Source organism: Euprymna scolopes, chromosome 1 (genome assembly GCF_053919585.1).
Source record: "Euprymna scolopes isolate OS-2025 chromosome 1, ASM5391958v1, whole genome shotgun sequence".
Classification (NCBI taxonomy): domain Eukaryota; kingdom Metazoa; phylum Mollusca; class Cephalopoda; order Sepiida; family Sepiolidae; genus Euprymna; species Euprymna scolopes.
The window spans coordinates 198,574,437-198,599,106 of NC_136482.1; the positions used below are offsets into that span (position 1 = coordinate 198,574,437).

Genomic DNA, 24,670 nt, shown 5'->3' on the forward strand with positions numbered 1-24,670 from the left:
TAAATCAGGTCATGACATCATCTGACGCATGTGTAGAACTGGTCGTCGTCACGAGAGGATGGTTTTTGTTGACCCTCCTCCCCTGTTGAAAATTGTCAATTTCGGGATGAAAAATGAACGTTTTTGGCCAATTTTTCGATATTTTTCGGGCGAAGGATGGAGCTTCAATATGATACCAAGTTTGTGAATTTTTGTTGTTTGTTGCAAGTTTTTAGCGGACACACAAACACACATACATACATACAAACACACATTTTCGCTTTTATATATATAGATGATAGATTATGAAAAGGAAGGGTTGTAAAGAGATAGCTTCGAATTTGGGGGTATCAAAACCAAAGCAAAATATGATGAAAATAAAAATAAAATAGATAAACCCCATAATTTATTATGCCATACCTGTTCACACTGAAACATTTATCACAATATTCTGTGGATCTATATTAAAAAACCTTGTTAAACTTTGTGACATATTTCCATTCTATGGAGGTCAAGTGCGAACGAACACCCCATAATTTTATTATACCATATTTCTTCAAACTGAAACCTAATTATCAAAGTATACTTACGCAGATAGATATGAAAAGTTTTTATTAAAGTTTGTGCCTATTTCCATTCTATAGAGGCCAGGCACGAACGCAGACCCCACAATTTTATTATACTATCCATATTTACGTTAAAACATACTTATCAAAGTATTCTTATGTACATCTATATCAAAAACACTTGTAAACCACTACCCTCTCCCTCTTGAATAAGCTCCAACCCCTGTCCTATCACCGCAATGTTGCATCTCTGTGTCTATTTTACAAATATTTTAATGGAATGTGCTCTGATGAACCCATTACACTTGTGCCTCCTTGATGTACATATCCCCGACAAACCCGCTTTGCAATAAAATCTCACCCCTTCATCACTGTTGAGGTCTCTAAATGCCTTTCTACTCTAATAGTTTCTTCCCTCGAATAGCTAGACTCTGGAATTCCCTTCCTGCTACTTGCTTCCTTGACTGTACCGATATGCAGAAGTTCAAATGTAATGTAAACTAACATCTTGTTAATCTTTCCTAGGCATGGTCCCAAATAGTAGCCCCTTACGTCCAAGTGGCGATATGCCTTGTTACGGGTGAACATGAGTTTAACAAAAAAAAAAAAAGACTTAGCAGGATTTGAACTCTATAATTCCATAATCTGCATCAGTATTCATTATGCCATTCAACTTACCCATTCTTTTTTGGGAGTGGATGGGTTGGATACAAAAATAAAACTTCATGAACAACTAAAAGTACATCTTTTATAATGATCAAATTTCACTGAACAAAGAGAACCTTGTTCAGTGAACTGTGCGGAATTCCCCAAAAGTGTAAACTTTCTGCTTCATCATATGGCAGCCATGATATCATCTCTACTGCTTCATCATGTTAACAACTAAAAATAGAAAATTATATCAACACGATTATCATATTCCAACCAATAATAGCCATTGTAGCTCTTATAAGAATATGTATTATACCTTGTTCTCTCTCATATAGTGAATTCCAAAGTCTAGCTGTTCAAGGAAAGAAATTATTAGAATAGAAAGTTTTCTGGTATTTAGGAATCTCAACAGTGAAGGAGTGTGATTTTGTTGCCAAGCGGGTTTGTCAGGAATATGTACGTCGAGGAGGCACAAGTGCACCAAGTTCATCAGCACATTCCATTAAAAATATTTTTAAAATAGGCACATTGCGGCGATAGGACAGGTGTTGATGCTTAGTTTATAGTGGGACCTATTAGATTGGAAACTCTTTTTTGCCCCTTATCAAAGAGAGAGAAAACTATTGTGGAAGATATTTCTACTATAGGTAAAATAGTAACTTGTATTCAATAAATAGTTTACAATAATTGTCTTTACACTAACCGACAAAATGCCGTTAAAAAAAAAAAATTGGGGGCATATTGAAGCTTCCAAAAATGACTGCCAAATTGTGTCAATAACTTTTGTCAGACTTTGAAGTTGATGACTGGGAAAACTAATAGATTAGATTTTTTTTTTTTTTTTTTTTTTTTTTTTTTAATATTAATTAATTTTCTGATTTTCTTTTTTTAAATATTAACTCATTTTCTGATTTTTTTTTTTTTTAAATATTAACTCATTTTCTGATTTTTTTTTTTTTTAAATATTAACTCATTTTCTGATTTTTTTTTTTTTTAAATATTAACTCATTTTCTGATTTTTTTTTTTTAAATTAATTTTCTGATTTTTTTTTTAATATTAATTAATTTTCTGATTTTTTTTTTAAATATTAACTCATTTTCTGATTTTTTTTTTTTTTTTTTTTTTTTCTGATAATTTGCTCTATCATTTGTTGCAAAATCAGATAAAACTAATCAATGAAATTTGGTAAGCATTTTTTTTTAGCTAATTGCTTCAATATTTAACCAAGTATTTTGGGACTAGGTATTAATCATAAATTGAAGTTTTTTTTTGTTTTGTTTTTTTTTTGGTTTTGTTTGTTTGTTTTTTTTTGCTTTTTAATCTAAGTCTATTATTGCTTTTACTCTTTCGATATTTTTTTTTTTTTTATCAAAATGATTTCATTTGTTAACTATGGAAATGAAAAACTAACTTAAGGAGAAAATTTTCACAAAGATTCGCTGTCCTACAACAGCTAGTATATAAGCTGACTGAAATTGTCTGTTTTTCCTATAAAAAGAGCAAGATCTCATGGGACTTGCTACAACACTGATACAATTATTAAATTACTCTTTTGTTAAGTATTTTTTTTTTTCTATCTTCAATGCTATACTTTTTCATTGTTATTTTCTGTTAACCCTGATATTTGGATTACAATATTTCTGCAGGGATGAGGGAGTCTAAAATGCATTGAAATAGCTCAAAATATATTTCTATTTTTAAATATCTCCTATTTGCTTTATCTTTTGCTCAAAATTCACCAAAAGTTAAGCTTGAAGTTTATTTTGATGGGACAAGAATTAGTGATCCCTAGAAAAACTGGTTTTCCCCTTAGGAGGACTGGCCGGTTTCTACCCTTTTCCCCTCCAACCTATTAAAATGAATTAATTATAACTTGTATATGAGAAAATGTGTGTGAATTGATTGTTATTGAAATTGTTGCGGAAATGTTACCTTCGCGGTATCATTGAAGCGCAGGGTGCGAGTGTGATGAGCAAGAATTACGGGTGGATTGAATAACGAGCAGTATTACTACTGTCGACTAAGACGAGAGTCTATTAGTCAGCATGAATATAGTGTGATGATGTGTGTAGCCAGTGAGGGTTGAGGACATGTGTTGCATGAATAGAAATGATGTGGTGAGAATGATATCTGATGTTTAACGCAAATCTAAAAGACAGACTGAGATCTGATAAACTCGGGAAGGAGGGATTAAATCTGGACAGTATAGGAAGAAGCAGAACAGGAGGCTTTGTTGGTATGGTCACATTGGAAGTTCTTGATGAGCCGTCCTTATAAATAATCAAATTCTACCCAATTTACACCATTAATGATTATTACACTACCACCTTACATTCATTAACCATTATCCTTGAGTGGCCTTCGGGCCTTGATAAAAGTTCCTGAATGAGTAGATGTAGAACAGTGGAAGTAGCAAGGTCGGTTCACGGGAAAACATTGAAGGAAATAAGGATGGATTTAAGAGAAAAAGAGATGAATAAAGACCTGGCCAGAGATAGGTTAATTTGCAAGTCAATTTCTAAAGGTTGTCCAACACATGCCAGCATGTAAATCGAATGTGTTGATGTCGACCTAGTTCTATAGACGCGTTTATTTTTTTTATTTCTTTGAAGATTAAGCATTTTTGAATAAAAAGAATTTTTATGGTCGATTTACTTTTGTGGAGGTTGTGAGTCGTGGCTTTATCAACTTTCCCGAACAAACAGTGAGACACATGCTATGCTGGTCTATATATATCTACAAAAGTGAGAATGTGTGTGTGAGGATACTTCTCAACCTATATACTCAACAAATCTTTTATTTGCAGACTTGAAGTTTCGTATATAGGGTATTTAGACATGTGGAAAATTTTTTTATCCATTATTTTTCCAGAAACAAAGTGCTAAATGATAAAAATTGGAAAAATTGAAGCGTGGGGGTTGTTGGAATGTTATGCTTTAAACTGTTTCACGACTGCACATGCATGGTCATAAAATATGACAGTTTCCTTACGTTAAGTATGAATGGGTTTGAAAGCACTTTTTATAGATCATGTCAAGCTGGCCTAATGGTTATCGTACTTGACTCACTGTCTAGGTTTTGATTATGATCTCTGTTCGAGTCTTTTTTTTTTTTTTTTTTTTTTTTTTTTTTTTTTTTTACAAGAAGTAAACTGTTTAGAAAAAACATAATACTTGCATGCACATGTCTCAGTTTTTTGTTTGTTTTGGTTTTTTTGGGGGGTTTTTCACAATTTTCTGCATTTCATTCTCATAATGATTCATCAGATTGTGTGAAATTGATGTTACTGCATGTTTTTATATATTCACGTGGTGCTGAGTTCGCTCGTTAGCTAATCAGATTCTTTGTTATTCATGCAACCATTTATCACAGCCAATGATCGCGTGTTTATCAAGCAGAGGTTCAGTTGACTTCTGATTCACCTCTTTGTTCATTTTTTGGAGGGGATAGATCTATCTGTATTAGGTGATCTTGTTTTAATCTGGATATGTTACGATATGTCTGCTTACATTTTGATTCGTACAAATTTCATTGCTCCCCCCCTCCCGACAAAGGAGGGATTGGATCTAGTAATTCACTCCTGTTCATTCGTTCACACTTTTCTAAATAACTACACCTTGGATGTTTTTAAATTCTTATAAGAAAAGATAAAAACTTGAAAGAAAAATAATTCAACATTGTTTGCTATATTATCAAGAAAAAGACTGTAAAAAGTCACCTTTAAAAATTATTTTTAACGTGAAATTAAAGTTGCATATGAATTAGTAAGAAATATAAAAGTTACATATGAATTAGTAAGAAAAAAAATTAAAGTTACATATGAATTAGTAAGAAAAAAAATTAAAGTTACATATGAATTAGTACGGCGTCGCTGCAATCTCCAGGCAATTACTGACCTACTGCGGGCCCGATGCCTTCGATGGTTCGGCCATGCCTCTCGCCGTGATGCAGGGGTCTTTATCCACGAGGCTATCTCCCCACGTCCTCTACCCGGCTGGAAAAAACGTGTCGGTGGCCAGCTAAGAACGTGGCTCGGGACTATCAAAACCGACGCTAAACTTATTTCGGGCCCGCTAATCTTTGGCCTGTCTCGTTGGAGACGTTACTGGCTGTTGCTCACTCGGGATCTTGCCTCCGATCGCCGGGCTTGGGCCGCAGCGATACGAGATGTGCATCTTCATGAAGCCGACTCAACTCCTCCAGGGTGAATGTCATTTCAAGTACAAGTATATGAATTAGTAAGAAATATAAAAGTTACATATGAATTAGTAAGAAAAAAACTTCAGTATTTTCCTGGCAAAAACACTCCGTGTCCAAATGTAAAATGTCTCGGCTTTCGAAAAATAAAATGTACTTTTATGAATCCTACAGCAATTATTTTAAGAATTAAAACAAAAAATGACTATCCTTCCTTATAGTTGGTACTGTAGGTCCGTGATATCGGCAGGTCACATGACTTTTTTAATTGAAAAATGGGCAATGTTACAGATTTTGATGACAATAAAAATATGGGAGTGTGAAATATTTGGTCATCATTCAATTTCATGCAACATCGGGTCTCCCTACTAGTTATGTTATTTATATATTAATTTTATTTGGGGGGGGGGGTCACGCTTACATCTTTTTTCAGAGTGATTTGGGACAACAAATAATTTTACCAAGAATTCTTCATAAGTTTTGGTTTCGGTTTCAATTCTAACTGAAGGAACTCAAATCATATGGATATATTTTTTTATTTTTAAAATCACAACTTTATAAGAATCAATAGAAAATTGACTCTATAATAATATGAACGAAATCTGCATAAATTAAAATATATTTAAGCATAATTTACGACTGGGTTATGCCTGGCGTCCCTGCTAGCTTAGATAAATACTTTTGCAGCTTTAACAAAAGAGATACAATAATATGAGAGAGTGTCTATTTATGCTGAACATCCACAAAATTCCAACATCAATAAATTACATATGAATTTCCACAGGTCCCACTAGTAATGTAGTAATATGTTACTAATTGTAACCTGACAATTAAGCCGATAACATTGGTTTTTAATGACTTTCAATTTTTACTTTTTATTCTGAACAAGCACCTTTTTTCCTTTGTCTGTCTTATCAAATTCCTGTGATTTTTTTTTTTTTTTTTTTTTCCAGTTCCCTGTTGGTCTGGATAACAATCTTATCCAGTTCCTATTGGTACCACAGTCCAAAGATGAAAGAATTGGTTCAGTTTCGTGATGCCATCATTGACTCCTGCGTCATCTATGCGAATGACCTTGAATCGTGCATCCATAATTTACAACAGCAATTGTTCAATAAGAAAAAAACCCGATCACGCTTGACTTTCAATAAATCATCACTTAGCAATCACAATAAGTCGTCCATCCAATGTCCGCACAAGGGACATAACTCTTCACATCGTAATCCACCTGCCTTCATTTATTCGAAAGTACATCAATTTGATCCTTCTAAAAAATACCTCACCGAGGAGAAAGCCTTTTTAATAGCTGGAAAGTATGACCAACTCTCCAAGCAGCAGTTAGCTAGCAACGAATTGATCCAGTCTTTGTCTGGACGCATCGAGGACTATGAGACGGAACTACGTGCAATCAAGGCATACATGGTGATTCTTCACAAGTCGTTGGATTATGCAGTTGGCAACATGACCCAACAAAGTGGAAGTTTAGACAAGTTGGCCATAAAGGATTCTACGATCGAAACTCAGATCAAGGTCATTCAAGATGCCGTGAAGATGAGTCAACTTCATTTACGGCATAGCATTCACATACAAAAGAATTCGTCGGAATGGTTAAAAGCGTCGTTAAGTAATTTAACTCACTCCGAACAAAAGATGATAAATCTTTACCAGCATTTGTTCCAGTTGCAAATCAAAGATGAAGAATCAAAGAATGAACCTTCCACATTTGGTAAGTTTTGCATACTTGATCATGTGCATAACCATTTATTTATTACTAGAATATGTATCTGGCATTGTCCAGTATTAAACATAGCGTTAAATTCTTTTTAAAAAAAAAAAATAATGAAGTAATAAAAAAAAAAAAAGAAACAGACATTTGCATGCAAGTATGACATTTTCTAAACTGTTTGTTTCTTGTAAGTAAAAAAATATGCTCAAGCTTAGATCGAAACCAAGGCCTAAATACAGTGAGTCGAGCACGATAACCATTAGACCAGCTTGACACTATCTTCAAAAATTTTCAAATCTACTTAACATAACTAATTTGTCACGTGAACAATTCACACATGCATAGTCATGAAACATTTGACGAACAGATAAAAATCCAATGAAACCCAATTTTTCAATTTCCACCCCTAAGACCTTTTTTTTTTTTATGTTAGATCTACAGCAAATGTACTAACAGTTATTTCTCATAGGATTAGCGAATCTCACGACGAAGGCTTCCTTTCTAGGGCAATTGCTCTTGATATATCAAAGGCCTTTGATAGAGCATGGCATAAAGGTCTATTCCACAAGATCTCCACCTATGGTATAGCTAGAAATGTCTTCTCAATTATTAAATCATTTCTCTCTAATAGGTTCATAAGATCTTCACCCCAAAGAAGGTATATTGCCACTTGAACATAAGGGGCTATTAATTGGGGCCTTACCTGTAGTTCAGACCTGGTTCCCTGTGACTTTTGGTTATTCCCTTAGAGGGTGTTTTCATGAGACAATTGAGATGTAAAAGAACCAAAAAGATTACGATCTTATGAGAAATTATCTCGTCCAGAATATAAATAGCATTTAAACAAGAATATCATTGTTGAAAATTAGTAGGGCTGGATAATGGTTGGGTGACAAAAAATATAAAGAACTTGGCTGATTGGTGCCAAAACCCAAGCCGACATATCAGGAGAAAATATACCTCCGATCTTAAAGTTTCTGATAAAGCAAGAAGGTATAATCCAATCTTGGTTCAGTTTTTTCTTTCTTAATTCCTCTTTTTGTCCGACTGGTATAGTTCCTCTCTAATAAATATTCCATCGGCCTATCATTATGCAAATAAAAATTCCTTGTGGTCTGGCAGCAATTCTTCACTTCGTTATAGTTCCAGTTCCCATGACTGCGTTAATTGCTGGTTGTAAATTCCAAGTTGATCAGTAATCAGTTTTTATGATGCCATCAACTTGTAATTCTCCATCATATTTGTGTACGTATACATTATATGTAACTCGGCTTGTAACCCAAGTGTACGTTTCAGGTTTGCCATTTTCTGCTATATAGGAAAAGTCTGTAGGCGACTTCTACCGTTTCCATCATTTCTGTATCGATTAATTCGGACACATGGTGATTCCTATATTTACTCCGCTATTGATTCCTTCTACATCCGTCTGCTACAATTTAGGTCTGAAATGAGAGCCTGGACACCAACCAAAAGATTGGCAAGAAAGCTAGATAGTACATACAGCCATATGCTACAATGTTAAATATATCTTGACAAGATCATCCCACGAAGCAGCAACTTTATGGTAACCTACCTGCCATATCTACTACTATCAGGGGGCAACATCTATGATTAGCCAGTCACTGTCATAGGAGCAAGCAAAAGCTGTAGACTCCACAACACAAGCATAAGGTCATGACCTAGATCCACATAAGGTCATGACCTAGATCCACATAAGGTCATGACCTAGATCCACATACATCTAGCAAATTGCACATGGTATCAATTGTGATCCTGAAGATGCTGATCCTGATGTAAGACAGGGAAATCTGGAGAGAGATTCACATTGGTTTGGACGAGGAGCTTGACCAGATAAAGGTAGATGGATTTTTATCCTGGTTTGATTCATGAAATACGTCCCATTTGTGTCTGTCTCAATCGATATCGACACAAAGAATGATTTTCTTAATAGTTTTTGCAGCATGTGACCTTGGTTCCTGCAAAATTGTTTCCTTGGATTCTTTCCTTTCTGTTCAGCTTCGGGAAGAGGAATGGCATAGGAAGAGAGAAATCTACTGCATCAGGAGAATGGGTAGAGTCGTCCGTTTGGGTCATTTTACATTGGGGTTTTAAACCCTTGGCATTGGGAGAGGGCTATCTGCCCATCTGTCGATTATAGAGTGGAGGATTGGGAGGGTCTGGTTTGCCTACATTATAACTCCATCGTGATCCGACATCACATTTGCAAAACTAATTTTTTCTTTGGATTTTATTTTTTCAGGTGAATTCAAACTGCTGCTCTTTGTGTTGTCTGCAGGAGAATTGTTGATATTTTTTGTTTTGCTCTGCTTGTTCTGTCGACGACAGCGCGTAGCTGACATCAACGACAATTTTAAAACCACATTCATGTTATCTCCTCGAAATGATTTCCAAGGCAAACCAAGTCCGGTCAGTTTTTTTTTTTCTGTTTTCTTTTTGCAATGTCATGTTCTACAGGTTTTATCATTCCGAAAACAGTTTTCTGACATACGGTTTACGTCAAAGACAAAGCTACAATCAATATTTACTTCTAGTTGGCGTATGTAGAAATTCAAACAATTTTGGTTTTTATTTAATTGTATTTTATTTCAAAAAAGCAAAACTACACAGAATTTACTAAATGTAATTTGACAGTTTTGTTAGTTTTTTTTTTTCTTTTTTTTTTCTATCTTTTTTTTTTATAATTGTTAAATTTAACTCGTATTTTAATTCGTCTTGAATAGCTTTTTTTGGTGACAAATCTTTGCTTCTGTATAACCAAATTTTTTTTTTTTTTTTTTACCATATTATTTATAGCAGGAAAAATAGTGCTTCACTTCAGTTTCTTTTAAAGTATACTTATTCCAGTTTGGGAGTTAGTAATATGGAGACATTCTTGAATATTTTAGTTATTTACTAGCAGGTCAACCCGATTTTGCTTGGGACCCTATGTACTGTTCATATCTATGTGCACATGTATATATATTAAAAAGTTTGACTCCTGTCCAGGTAACTTACATCTAAAATTTCAAGTGTTTAGACCCAAAATTGGCGGAGGAGTTTGGTAGAGTCTGCAACGGTCAACTCAACTTTGACCTCTTGGCAGCAAAATTTTCGCCCAAAAACTGATTAAAAAGTTTGAATGTCTGCATACCCTTTATGTAAAATTTCAGATGTTTAGACCCAAAAATTGCTGAATAGTTTGTCAGATACCTCAAAGGTCAAATCTTTTTAACTTTGACCCCAATTTTGACACCTTAACATTTATTGTTTTTGGCTCAAATCAAATTAAAAAGTTTAATCCATGTCCAAGTAACCTATATCTAAAATTTCAAGTGTTTAGACCCAAAATTGGTGGAGGAGTTTGCTAGAGTTTCAAAGGTCAAATCATTGAATCCCTTAACAGCCAAATTTCTGGCCAAAAACCAATTAAAAAAATTTTTTCCCAAATCTCAATACCCATTATGTCAAATCCGGAGATTGTACAATGAAAATTGACAGTAGTTTGGTAGGGAAATGTACGCACACATACAAATAATTTCACTTTTATATTTATATATAGATTTTTAAAAACATTTTTACAATTAATGGATAAAATTTAAGAAATGTTTAATTTCATGTTACACTCTTTATTATAATCGTTTACATATCATAATATTACTTACAATAATTGGATTTCTACAACAATATCCAATGATGTGTTGCAATATTTTTGTTATACAAAAAGGGTATGATCACTGGTGATAGAAACTGACGAATCAAATTAATTTGCGTTCTGCTATCAACCAATCAGAAACCAGAATTGCTCCATAAAAATATTGCATCTTTTCGCATTCCAGCACGTAATTTTTTTCGTATCACCACGAGAAGGATCTTTTGCTCTTTGCCTGCAAAATTCTAAAATCCAGAACAATGATCCACTGAAAATTCTTCATCTCCAGAACTTGTATAGAATAACTACCAGCCAGAAACTCTTCTGAAATTAAACATAGTTACGAAAAAGGTAGGCTCCCTCTACCGTGCTAGAAAGCTACTAACACCCGAAAGTATCCTGTACCTCTATAAGGCCACCATTCACCCATGTATGGAGTATTGTTGTCACATTTGGGCTGATGCATCTGCTACTAGTCTCTCGCTCCTAGACAAGGTTCAAAAGAGAGTCGCCAACCTGATAGGTCCTGAACTGTTATCTAAGCTTCAGCCTCTGTCCCATCGATGAAATGTTGCATCCATCTGCCTGTTCTACAAGTACTTTAACGGTGAATGCTTTGACGAACTGCAAGCACTTGTACCCCCTCGACGTAAATACCCCTGACAAGCAGCAAAATCCCACCCCTTCACAGCTGAGATCCCTAGATGTAAGAAAGCCTTTTACTCCAATAGTTTCTTCCCCCAGAACTGCTAGATTTTGAAATTCCCTTCCGAGTTCCTCCTTCCTCAACTGTACTGACCTGCAGAAGTTCAAGTGTAACATGAACCGACATCTTGCTGCTCAACTCCCCACATAGTACCCCTGCAACTTATGTCGCTGATAGTATCCCCCTACACCAAAGTGGCAATGTGCTTTGTTTGGGTTGAAAAGGTAAAAAAAAAAATTTTTTTTTAAAACCTGGCTTTTAATTAAAAATGAAGTTTTACTGCATTTTTTTTTTATGATAATGGCCATTGTCTTTGTAAACAGTTTCTTCCTATTCTGATCGCTACTTTTATCACTTATTACTTATGTCTTACAATTGAACTATTTACATCTACTTATATAGACTGTTTTTTAGTTGTGAATGAAAGGAATTTACAAACACTCTTATCAAAATAAAGTTATCCTCCCTTCGACTTCAACCATTAAAAGGAAATTAAATGAAACTGATATGTCCCGCGAAATGGAGTATTTAAGTGGACTTTGCTACACATTCCAGTAATAATCTATTAATTATTATTAATAATCTATTAATTATTAGTAATCTATTAATTTGCCTTACTGAACTCATGCTCAGAGCTGGTATACCTTAGTGTGAAGCTTTTGGCATGTCTCACAGGCAGTATTTATATCAAAACCAGTCAATCAGATTTTTTTGAGAAAGAAAAGAACTCAGATCTACTTATACAAGATTTCAGAACTGGATTGTTTCATTTAAAAATATGAAAAAAAACTGGTTATTATTTATTAAAAAAAAATGAATGAAAACTGGTTATTATTTTTTAAAAAATGAAAAAAAAATGGTTATTATTTATTAAAAAAATAAAAAAAACTGGTTATTTATTAAAAAAAAAATGGAAAAAAAACTTATTAGAAAAATGAAAAAACTGATTATTTATTAAAAAAATGAATAAAAACTGGTTATTATTTATAAAAAAAATGAATGAAAATTGGTTATTATTTAAAAAAAATGAATGAAAATTGGTTATTATTTTAAAAAAATGAATGAAAACTGGTTATTATTTATTTAAAAAAACATAAAAAAAAAACTGGTTATTAAAAAATCAAGTATGCAAATGTTCTGTACTATTTGCATATGTGTCATTCCAAAAGTAAGGCATCCTATTTTTTTAACTCAAAAATTAAAACATTGAAGACCTACAAAGATGAGCGTGGTACCATTAAAACGATCTTTTGTGTTGTAGAATTTAATTATTCACATCACCACATCACTCTTTTCTGATACCTCCATCATAAGTCTGGAGCATGCTTTGCTGCTTGCATTTTTGTCAGCACTCTGAAATCGACAAACCCGTCTCCTAACTGTGCTGGGATCAATTTCATCAGTTTCGTAAATGTTCGACATGCATCAGCAAATGTTCATCAGTTCAATTTTTTTCTACATGGATAAATTCATTGGCACTTTCTGCTTCTGACACATGTCCATGACGGGTTGCTTTCTTAGAGTCTCACATCGTCAATATTTGCAACCGAGAGGTGAAATTTTCAAGTCCTGAATACATCAGTTCAGTCATCGTAACAATGCGATTTGTAATCGTTTTGATGTATTCGGACGAATAAAAAAAATAGAAGGCATTACTTTTGGAATACCCCTCATTTCTAATGCATATATACAGATTTTTCTAATGCATATATACAGGCACAGTTTTTTAACTGGAACTTAACTTTTGAACATTATTTTTAATACCATTTTCGTGAAGACATTTTGTTCGATGACCTCATTTTTTTTTTTTTTTTTTTTTTTCATTTTTTTTTTTTTCATTTTTTTTTCTTTTGTCAGATTGCATCAGAAACAATTTTAGACGAGATCCGCCAACGACAGCTTGGTGATCATGTGTGTTCTCTGTCGTTTACAAATCGCAACCAACTACACCAAGAACTTACATCTCAAATAAAGGCCGTGATTCCAGATTTAAAGGTGAAATATTTCAGAGTCGAGTACCTCAGTGACATTCCATCTCTGCCATGGGCAAAAACATTTTTAATATTTTTTGACCTGAAACAAAAAAATGGTATTGATCCAATCAAGGGCACGAACGATATTAAACTGACGGTAGTCAAGGCTGTGCAAAGAATGGGGGGTAAGTCTTTTCTCAATCTTTTTACATATGATACTTTTTTTTTTTATAAATAACATTAAAAATGTTCATATGGTATTGAAATCATATGAGATTTTTGTTTCATTTTAGATTTTTTTTAATTAGTTGGAAGGTTGATCAATTAGGAATATTTGGTAAACGATTTTTATAAAACGATTTGAAATTAGGTTTCTGAATTTTTTAGATGTTGCAATTTGATTATTCATATTTGTATTCTTCGGACTACTGTTCTCAGTGCAAGAATTTGTGGCGTAGTGGATAAAATACTTGGTAAAATTCATCTGTATAAGTTACACTTTTGGAAGTTGAAGGTTCAATTCTCGGTGCGAGTGACATTAGGACTTTGACTCTTTCATTTATTTTTTAATTATTTAATTGGCAAAGAATAAAATCGCACAAACGAATTGCTATTTATAAGGAGAAAAAGTTGGTGAAATATTTAGGGGAGGGGGCATGTTTTACAAGTACTTTAATGGTAGATGCTCTGACAAACTACAAACTCTTGTACCCCCTCGACATAAATACCCTTGACAAACCTGACAAGCACCAAAATCCCACCCCTACACAATAGAGATCCCCAGATGCCAGAAAACCTTCTGCTCTAATAGTTTCTTCTCCAGAACTGCAAGACTTTGAAATTCCTTTCCGGGTTTCTGCTTCCTTAACTGTACTGACATGCAGAAGTTCAAGTGTAATGTAAACAAGCATTTTGCTGCTCAAATCCCTACATAGTATCCCTGCAAATTATATCCCTGATAATAGTCCTCTACATCATTTTATTTTTTGTTTTAACTCTGTCAGCTTTACAGTAACTTTAGATTTAAATAATAAAAAGCAGTTTAAAATAAATTAAAGCACAAAAAATTATTCAGGTAAGTAGAAGAGTAACTTATCTTGCCTTTGGTAACATTTCTTTGTGGGGTATTTATTTTTTTTTCACCACCGCCTCCCCACTTTTGCTTTTGATTATTCTGGGAAATCCCCCTCAAAATTATTTTGTGTCGTTCAAGCGACAGTTTTGTTTGTTTTTATTTTTTTTACTTTGTGACTTAGATTTTTTTTTTTATTAACTATTATATAGCTTTGTATATTTTAAATTTTAATTTTTTGCATATTAATTGAAATCAGAACTACAATAGCATAAAATAAAACATTTTAGAAATATTTTTTTTTTTTTTTTTTTTTTATTAACTATTATATAGCTTTGTATATTTTAAATTTTAATTTTTTGCATATTAATTGAAATCAGAACTACAATAGCATAAAATAAAACATTTTAGAAATTTTTTTTTTTTTTTTTTTTTTTTAACTAATTTTGTAATTTTTTGCTTCCATGTCCATCACTTAATTCTTCCATTTTTTTTTTACATACGCATTCATATTTACTTTTTTCTCATCTTTTTCAGCGGACATTTTCATGATTTGTACAGGGGATGAGAATTCCACCCAACTACAAACCAGTGAAGCATTATATCATCGTAGCTTAAAATTCCTCAAGTCTTATCCCGATATCGCTCGACTCATTTCCTGCAAACGAGTCATCAGTCTTAAAGATTCATTTTTCCAGCACCAAATTGATCACATCACAAATGCCATTAATGTCTGGCATGAAACTTTGGACTAATTTTTTTTTTTTTTAATTTATCTAGTTCTTTTTATTTTATTTTGTTTTTGTTTTTTTTTTTGTAATATTTCTGTGATGGAATATTATTATTTACATTATTTGATTGTTTCTGACAGTTGTTCTCATTGGTATTATATTGGGTTGACAACTAAGTTCTTGCCTTTTTTTTTTTTTTTTTTTAAGCAAATTAAGAACTAACAACTTTTTAATTATGTATTCTTCATTTCCGAACGTTCAACAATATTTCCAATACCATTTCGGTAGAAATCATTTTAAAAAAACAGCAAGAACTTAGTTGCCAACCCAATATTTATAACTAGTAGGACCCGTTTTCCTCATTGCCAAGAGTAATATAAACATTTCATAAAAATTCTATGGTTAAAACTGAACATTTTGAAAGAATGGAATTTAAATCATTTTAATGTTTCAAAAAATTATTTTCTAGAAATTTTTTTTTTTTCGTTGCAATTCAACAAATTATTTCTAATTGTTCATTCTAAGAACATGGTTATCTTTTCCAATTATAATGAAAAATCAATCACAAATTTAAATCTTGCACATTGGTGTCTTCGTAAACAAATCAGTCATTTTCATATTCTGTTTAAAGTTGAACAAATGTGAGCGTTTGAAATTTCAAATGAAATTGGAAGTCCTTAAACTATTGAATAAAAACTGAATTAAATTGTCGAAAATTTCACTACAAATCAGTTTTAATTATTTGGAACATGATAGTAGACAAATACTACAGATTTCAAATAAACTGTAACACTTTGTCTGAAGCAATTTCTAACCGATAATCATTTGGAGCATTAAAAATACACTAAAGTTGCACCGAAAATAGTTTCAATCAAAATAGAAAGAAGGGAAAGTTGACTGCTATCTTCAAACAATTCTCACCTGGAAGCGTAGAGATTCAATGCTTCTATCCACTGCGCTACAAAGGCCAGAGGAATAGTTGGGCAAAAGGTTGTGAAACAACAACTTCAAGCCAAGATCACAGTGTAGTATCTGTTCTGATGTTACACTTCACTTTTTCTGTCCTCGGTCAGTGGAGGAGAAATCCTTCATGACTGAGACAATTTTAATTTTTGTTCCTCTCCAGAGTGCCCCTTTTTTGGGGGAGCTGGATTTCCCTCCCACAATAAAAACCAACCTTGTGTTTAACTCTGCCCTCGTGGGGAGGTAAGTAAATAGAAACAACAAAAATGAAGATGAGGATAAGTCATCTCAAATAAATAAATAAATATAGAAATCATCTCAAATGATTCCAATACTAAAATAATACACTATGATGTCATTTGCATGATAACCAAGAAGCTTGAACTGTTCATCTCCAACTTCATTTTAGACAAAGCAAATATGCAGAACATTAATGTTACAGGATGAACTTGCAAATGTTATGTTTGCTTCCGTTTTCTGTTTTTCATTGAAAAATGTTTAGTTTTTATAGTTTTTTTGTTCATCATTTTCGAAAGTTTGGTGCATTAAAAACAATTGAATGTCTGCTGTAATATTAATTCGAAGCTCCCTAAAATTTATATCAACCAAATATTAAACACATTTCTCTAATTGTATTTGCTTTTTTTATATGAGAATAATTTTATTAGATTTTTTTTTTTGTTTTTTTTTTTTCAACCTAATTTTTTCAACCTAATTTTAAAAAAATAAATGGAAATATGGAGAAAATTTTGTGATCACTGAAAAAAAATGTTGTTTTAAAGTTTATTTATTGATCACATAATTATGTTAATTGGTCAAGTAGTGACCGACATCTTGGTGGCCAAATCCCTACATAGTGCCCCAGTAGTTGCTGACCCTGATAGTAGCCCCCTACACCAAAGTGGCAATGTGCCTTGTTTGGGGTGAAAATGTAATAAAAAAAAAATTTTTTTAAAAGTAGTTTTGCTTTCTTTTTTCTTTTTTTTTTTTTTTTCTTTTTTTTTTTTTTTTTGTTTTTTTTATTACAAAGAAATCACCACTCATCAGGGCCCAGAGACCACTCGAGGATAAGGGTTAATGGGTATGCATTAATCAATGGGATTATAGTGTAGTAATCATAAGTAGTGGAAATTTTGTAAATTGGATTTCTTAGGGTGACAGTTCATCAAGAACTTGTTTACATTGGACTTGAAGACAATCAAATTGTAGTCAGCTCCTCTTTAAATAAAAGGAGGTAACTCAATTTGAACTAACAAACTCAAAATTAGCCTTGTAATGGCTGTTTTTATTATTAAAATTTAAATATCATAAAGTTATTTTTTTATATAAAAGAAAACCTACTTGATCAGTTTATATGATTTTGGGAATATGACATTTTCGTTCTGTTACGGATATGTACATTAAAGATTTTTTTTTTTTTTTTTTTTCAGGTTCAGCTGATTTTTTTTTTTTTTTTTTTTTTTTAATAAAATTCAAATAAAAAGCAGCACTAATTGTAAAAATTTACTTTTAATGTTTTTAATATTTAAAAATACTTTGAAATTAAAAGCAAGAAATTCAAAACTTGAAACAAAAAATTATTTTATACTTATTTACAATATAATTGCAAACTGTGGAAATGATTTTTTTAACATTGCTTCATGCAATTTTTATTTAAAAAATCATACCAGGTTTTTATATTATTTTAAAAAAAAAACAAATTTTAATTCAACAAGTACTAATAAGCACATAATGGAATAAATGTTTTTCGTTAAAAGAAAAAAAATTTTCTAAATAAAACAAAACTGAGTTATGAGACGGGAGACAATATTGAAACTAAAATTGTCATATTGCACCCCCACCCCCATTTTTTTTTTTTTTTTTTTTTTTTTTTACATAGTTGTGAAAGGGTGGAGTGTGCCAAGAAATGACTCCTGTTGAATTCTTAAGCCATTTGTTTTTTTTTTTTTTCATCACATTCAAAATAAAAACAGTTAACATTTTTGGACACCCACCTATTATCAACTGGCAAAGACGTCACCTGCCATGTCACCCATGTTTTATGCGTGGATGTGCCTATTGATGCTGGTGATCTCTGCATCTACAGCCAGACATTATTCTTCTAACAAAACAGGTATCTATGTCACCAGCTGGATATTATTATTCCGTCCAAACAGGTGGCATCTCTATCGACCACCTGGATACAATATCCTGTTTAACTTATCCTCAGTGCGATCTTTAAGTCATCCTAGTAATGAATGTTCAACAAATATTACAACCAAGATGAGGAGAACCATCAGAAACATTGAAGGTGCTTTTTTTTTTTTTCTTTATCTTTTTCCCTTTTCTTTTAATGCACCCTTTTCATTCTGCACTCCATGACCTCATTCTTACCCCATCTAAAAGGTCAATCACATTTTTTTTTTTTTTTCTTTGTATTCAGCATTTACAAATCTGCTGGCTCTGAGCACTCCACTCGATACATGAATTATAGAATATCATATGCAACCCGTAATTGGAATTGCAAATGGTCATTTTTCAACAACAAAACGTTTTTCCCCCTTTTTATATAACAAAAGTCTATATTCCAAATGTCTAGATGCTAACCATCTTACCGCACCTGGTTCGTAGCGCAAAATCATTCATGTGATTATTATATCAATGAATTTATTTCCCCCCCAACTCATCAGAAGAAATAGCACTTATCAATCCATTAAAAGAAAATCCAAAAATTTGTTTTTCCTTCAATTATGTCATCTTTACTTAAAGGAATAAGCGGTAAGATGGTCAACATTTTGAAGTTTGGAATAAAGACTTTTGTCATTTATTTGTTATATGCTCTGTAATTACTTGGGCTATGTCAAGAGAATACTCTTCTTCTTTTGACTCTCTAGTATATATTCAACACAGTTAATCAATGTAGAACCACATCACTCTATCTAAAAACATGTGAGATATTAACTGATATATTCTCGAGAGTTAAAATAACGAAAAGAATATGCTGTTGTCATAGCTCAAGCAATTACATTAAGCTTCATAAATTAAACGATTGGAATAAAAAGTGAAATATAACTGCAAAACATATTTCCACATAAAAATATATATATATATATATATATATATATATCCTTTCAGCAACTTTTCTTTTTTTTTCAATCACACACTTCTTCCGTCGCCTTCAGGTATTTGTTTCAGTGGAACTTCCAACAACATTGAATAAAATATTTTATTTTAGTCTTTTCACGATTTTGTTGTTTCATTTCTTTACATATTTTGCAACTCTTAAGCGACGCGATCCTGGACATGACCTGATAGATGGGTTTTATGATAAATTTTATTGCATAAAAAATTTTTGCCGGTAAAAAGTTAAGAGAATAAGTTTTATATTTTAAAATGTTGGACTTAATTTGCAGTTCCTTACTTTTTATTTATTTATTTTTTTTTTTTTTTTTAATAAATATTAGATTTCATGACTCGACATTCGCACATTTTTTGTCTTTCAACGATTGTGATTAAGCTTCTTCAGAGAACGCATTTATGACGTCATAACATTTATTAACACTGTGCAATAAATCACATTTAATACGTGTAATAACATAGAAAGTTTGCAAAATCGGAGTCGATTAATATTGTTTTATTAGAAAAAAAAAATTGAGCATTTTTACGACAAAAATTTCGAAAGTTACAACATAAACATTTTTGAAAATATTTGAAAGTTTTTTTTGTTTTTTTTGTTTTTATGAAAATCACTTGAGACAAGGCATGAAGCCATTTGATATAAGGCGCTAACAAAATTGAAAGATGATCATCGCAATGATAGGAGATGCACCTATTGACCTTGGTAAGAGGAAAACTTAGCAGGAAAAGAATTCCACAATTTTTTTTTACATGGGAGTCATTGCTTATCAAAGCCTGAAAGCCACTGGAGGCAAGGGTTAATGCGTGTAATGTAAACAGGCATCTTGCTGCTCTCTGAAAATGATGTCCCACTTTTGATTTTATGAAAATTATTAAGCTTTGATGTCGTGACATCAAAGTGCCTTGTTTGGGGTGAAAAAGCAATAAAAACAGAAAAATATTAAACTTGTTCAATGTCTGTTTCAGCTTTTTATTTTAGCCACTTCAATAAAAACAATATATATTTGTAGAAGGTTGAGGAAAAAAAAAACGAAAATACAAATGTATAAACTATGGAATCAACAGTTTATCTCCAAAGTTTCAAATCATTCACAAGTTATGAAACGAGTTTGGTTGAAAATGTGGAGTTCACAACCAATAAGATGAAGATATCAGTTTGTAGAAATTATTGAATGCTGACAAACTTTCTAAATCAACGCATTTCAGGTGAAAACATTATTACATACTTATGCGTCATGGCGAAATTAGTATAAATTTTAAAAATTACGAAAAATGATCCAGTAAAAGATGTGCTACCTGTATTTTTAACAAAAAATCAGTCACAATTCTGAAATGCACTGATTTGAAAATGGCAGACCTTTAATTTATCAATTTAAATCAAGGATTATCTCCCTTGTTTTTCATATATAGAATTGGTTTCACATTAAAACATAGGATAAAACTTGATAATTTGATAAATTCTAATTTTATTTTTGAAAGCTCTTCTACATTAAAAACTATCAATCTCTAAACTCGATAAATTTTAGTTTTACTTATAATTATTTTTCTACGGGATCATTTTTCATAATTTTTGGAATTTAGACAAATTTCAACATGATATAAAAGTATGTAATAATGTTTTCACCTGAAATGCGTTGGTTTAAAAGATCACCAATACAAACAAGCACTGAAACTTCTGTCTCAGAAGTTTGGATTTCGAATAAGTTGTTCAAAGAATGAGTTCCAGATCCAAAAGAAAATCCGCAGCAGAAATAGATTCTCAGTTGCATAAAAAAATGGATTCGTCACATTGTCTTTTGGATTAAAAAATAAAGATCCGCAAAAAAGACGATAGTTCCAAGGACCAGACCCACTGTGAGTTGCTGAAATAAAGAAAATGTCACATTAAAACTTGTTTCAAACGTTTTTCGTGGCATTTTTTAGATAAGGATTTGTAGTTTATATTTTATACAATTGTACTGGCATTCACATCTTGTTATCATATTGTGCAAATTCAAAATCTCTATCTCTATAGCATATAGATATCTGTGTGTGTGTGTGTGTGTGTATATATGTATGTATATATTTCTTGTTGATTTTTTTTTAATGATAAATACGGTCTTCGCCTTGAAGAACGTTTTGCTTACAAAAATCGCCCATATTTTATTTGAATGTAAGTAATATTTTTTACTTATTTTTCATTTTTAAAACAGTAATCTACGGACATGCATGTTTCGATGTTCCTACCTCTCTTCAGCATAGTTTAATTGTCTAAGAATCGAACTCCGCACCATATGTATTACAGTTTAGCGCATTAACCTTTATCCTATGGAGACCTAGATAATTTTTTTTTTTTTTACACAGTGATCACCACTTATCAAGGCCCGGAAGCCACTCAGGGATAAGGGTTATTGCAAGTAAACTATGTTAGTGTGGAGATTTGATGAAGTGTTTACTTAAGGGGGCGGTTCATTAGGAATTTGTTAACGTTGGACTTGAAGACATTCGGTGGGAAGCAGGCAGACAGAACAGAGTTCTGTACTGTATGTGTTCCATTTCAGATCAGGACCCGTACTGTATGTGTTCCATTTCAGATCAGGACCCCAGAAGCTTGTCAAAACATGGAGCCTCCCCAAGACTAGAGGCATTCATTTCAATTGATGGCAAATGGAGGTCAGAGTGCTGATGATGTAAAGATAGAACCTTGGTTTTAGATGCATTAAAATGTCCTGTGTTTTGACAACCTTCGCTCGGGCCCAGTTGAGTGCTAACCATTCTTTCTGGGAAAGTTTAGAATCTACCGGGACATATGAAAGATAATATAGGGTTATTCATTCAATCCAGGACAAAGCCGGGTGTTCTTGCTAGCTGTCGAATAAAATGTAACTTACAATTGCAACATTTGGTTGTTCCATGGCAGCTTCCGAACCTTTGTAACCAAAAGCAAATGCACCCGCAACCGTTACAGCAAAATTGATCACAGCAATAACTTGGTTATTCATCATTTTCACTGGAAAAAAAAAAAGAAAAAGAATTTGGAGTCAAGAAGCAGATATAAACAGAGGCTGAAGAGAGTTCGATACAATCAACCATAAACTGGTCCCCTTTTGTATCGGATTTGAAACCAATGGTACTAATGTTCTTTCTGATTTTCTGTCAAATATTTAAATAAATATTATGCTCTTATTTTTTTATAATCAAACTCTTTGCTGGGATCCTATCCCATAAACCTTACACAGATTATATATATATATATATAATTCCAGGTTAATAATTTCCAGAGGTAAAGAAACCAACAACCAAAATTAATACAAGAGTGCTTCGTACCGAAGTAGGGCAAGATATATTTTTTATTTGTTTTATATAAGCATTAATATGTCACTACACATGCATGAGCATGTTTCAGTCAGCTAGTTACAAAATATTTTATTAGAAATATGAGTGTTCGGCAAAAAAAAAACAGACCAAAATGATGAAGAAATGTAATTGTTTGGATAATGGAAGTAGTTTCTCTTTGCATTCATTCTTTTTGTGGACTGTTATCCTCATCTTCGTTGTTGTTGTTTCACTATGTTTCAGCCAACTTATCCTCTGTTGTACAAGTATAAGTTCCTATCCTGTCATGGTTAATCACCTGAAGAAGGCCAGAGGAATAGTCGGCCGAAACGTGATGAAACAACAACTATAAAGATGAGGATAACAGTTCACGCAAAAAAAAATAGAATATACAAATTATGAAAACTGCGTCTCAAAAGGATTTCAAAAAATTAAAAAGAAAATAAGTTTCTCGTTGTTTAGAGTTGCCTCCCCTTGTATAGAATAGTGAATTTTGAAACAAACACATTTCAGGTGAAAACATTATTACATACTTACGTGTCATTGAAATTAGTATAACTTCCAAATATTACAAAAAATGATCATGTGTAGAAAATGTGTTAGATTTAGTTTTTACATAATATCATCCATTAATAACGGTCCGACATTTTGTATTTGGAAAAGGCAGATTGTCAATTTGATCGGTCGCAGTTAACTTCCCTAGATTTTGACAGCTATTCCACATTAAAAAATATGATAAAACTTTACAAATCGATCAATAAAATCAATAAATTTTAATTTTACTTGTAATTATGTTTCGTAATTTTTGGAGTTTTATTAATTTTGCCATGACACATGCAATAATGTTTTCACCTGAAATGTGTTTTTTTCCAAAATTCACTATTCTGCACAAACACCAAAAATTCTTCGTAACAAAGAAACAAGTGTTGAACAAATGTCTTGTACTATAACGATTAAAAAAAGACATTTTTAAACAAATGTTCATAACCTCCGTCCAGTCTTAAGAAACAATGGATAACTCCTGTAAGGATCGCTACATGTGTACTTGTGAATCAAGGGTTGCACAATCTCCAACTACTTTCTCCTGGATCGACATTGCTTAAATCCAGTGGCAAGGAGTTTTAATGGTCGATTTGGGAAAGGAAAATTATATTCCAAACTTCTTTAAAAACTCCATGTTTTTAGGATGTAAAATAGAATTTTAATCGCATATTCGAATATCTATGCATCTCCTGTAAAAATCATCTGTTAACACCAGGAAAGGGGCTAGCACTTGATTTGTGAAAAGTTTGGCTAAAATAAAATGAAATATCCCAAGAGAAATATGAACAAGGGCATCATTATCTTATCACGACGAACGAAACATTTCGGCTGTGAAACAAAAAGCAAATAAAAACTTACATTCATTTCCCAGGTTTTCTTTATAGTATGTTTCCTAAAAAACAAATAAAACTTTTTTGAAAAAACAAACATAAAAAAAAAATATTTTCTTAAAAAAAATTCTTTTTTTTTACATATAAAATTAAAAAAATTTGCAGAAAAAATTATTTTTTAAAAGAAAAAAATGTGAAACACCTTTTTATGAATAATTTTTTTATAATAAAGATTTGGTGTTTGTCTGCAAACAAAACATTAAATATCATTTAATGGGAACATGCCATTAAAAACCACAAGTCATTAAATTTTAAAAATGGCCTCCATTCAGTCTCAAGAAACAATGGATACCCCCTGTGAGAGTGCCTGCGCATGTAATCATGAAGCAAATGTTGTGCAATCTCTAACCACACTTCTCCTGAGTCGGCAATGTCTGAATCCCGTAGAAAGAGAAGTTCAAAACGACTGGACAGAAAAGGAAAGAAACATTGAATAAAAGTTCGTTTTTAAAGGAATATGCAAATTAGTTATCCTTTTTGAAGTCGTTAGTATATTCATATTCAGGACTATATAAGGAAGTGGTATTCACTTATAAAACAGAAAAATGGAATTTTAATATCAATATCAGTGCGACTAATATATATATATAT

The 24,670-nt window shown here is 32.1% G+C and overlaps 2 protein-coding genes across 2 annotated transcripts in view; one reads left to right on the top strand and one right to left on the bottom strand.

The window, feature by feature from the left end:
* Positions 1 to 15,416, top strand: part of LOC145279267 (uncharacterized) — a 55,819-nt gene extending 40,403 nt beyond the window's left edge. Inside the window, exons 2-5 of the mRNA XM_080130711.1 lie at positions 6,348 to 7,120; positions 9,381 to 9,547; positions 13,333 to 13,633; positions 15,058 to 15,416. Of these exons, the coding sequence (XP_079986837.1) occupies positions 6,348 to 7,120; positions 9,381 to 9,547; positions 13,333 to 13,633; positions 15,058 to 15,275 (1,459 nt within the window). The 3' untranslated portion in view covers positions 15,276 to 15,416. The remainder of the gene's footprint in view (positions 1 to 6,347; positions 7,121 to 9,380; positions 9,548 to 13,332; positions 13,634 to 15,057) is intronic.
* A 4,855-nt stretch (positions 15,417 to 20,271) lies between these two features.
* Positions 20,272 to 24,670, bottom strand: part of LOC145279283 (vacuolar ATPase assembly protein VMA12-like) — a 59,934-nt gene continuing 55,535 nt past the window's right edge. The window contains exons 4-6 of the mRNA XM_080130712.1: positions 24,048 to 24,081; positions 22,202 to 22,320; positions 20,272 to 21,193 (exon numbers count right to left, since the gene is read on the bottom strand). Of these exons, the coding sequence (XP_079986838.1) occupies positions 21,116 to 21,193; positions 22,202 to 22,320; positions 24,048 to 24,081 (231 nt within the window). The 3' untranslated portion in view covers positions 20,272 to 21,115. The remainder of the gene's footprint in view (positions 21,194 to 22,201; positions 22,321 to 24,047; positions 24,082 to 24,670) is intronic.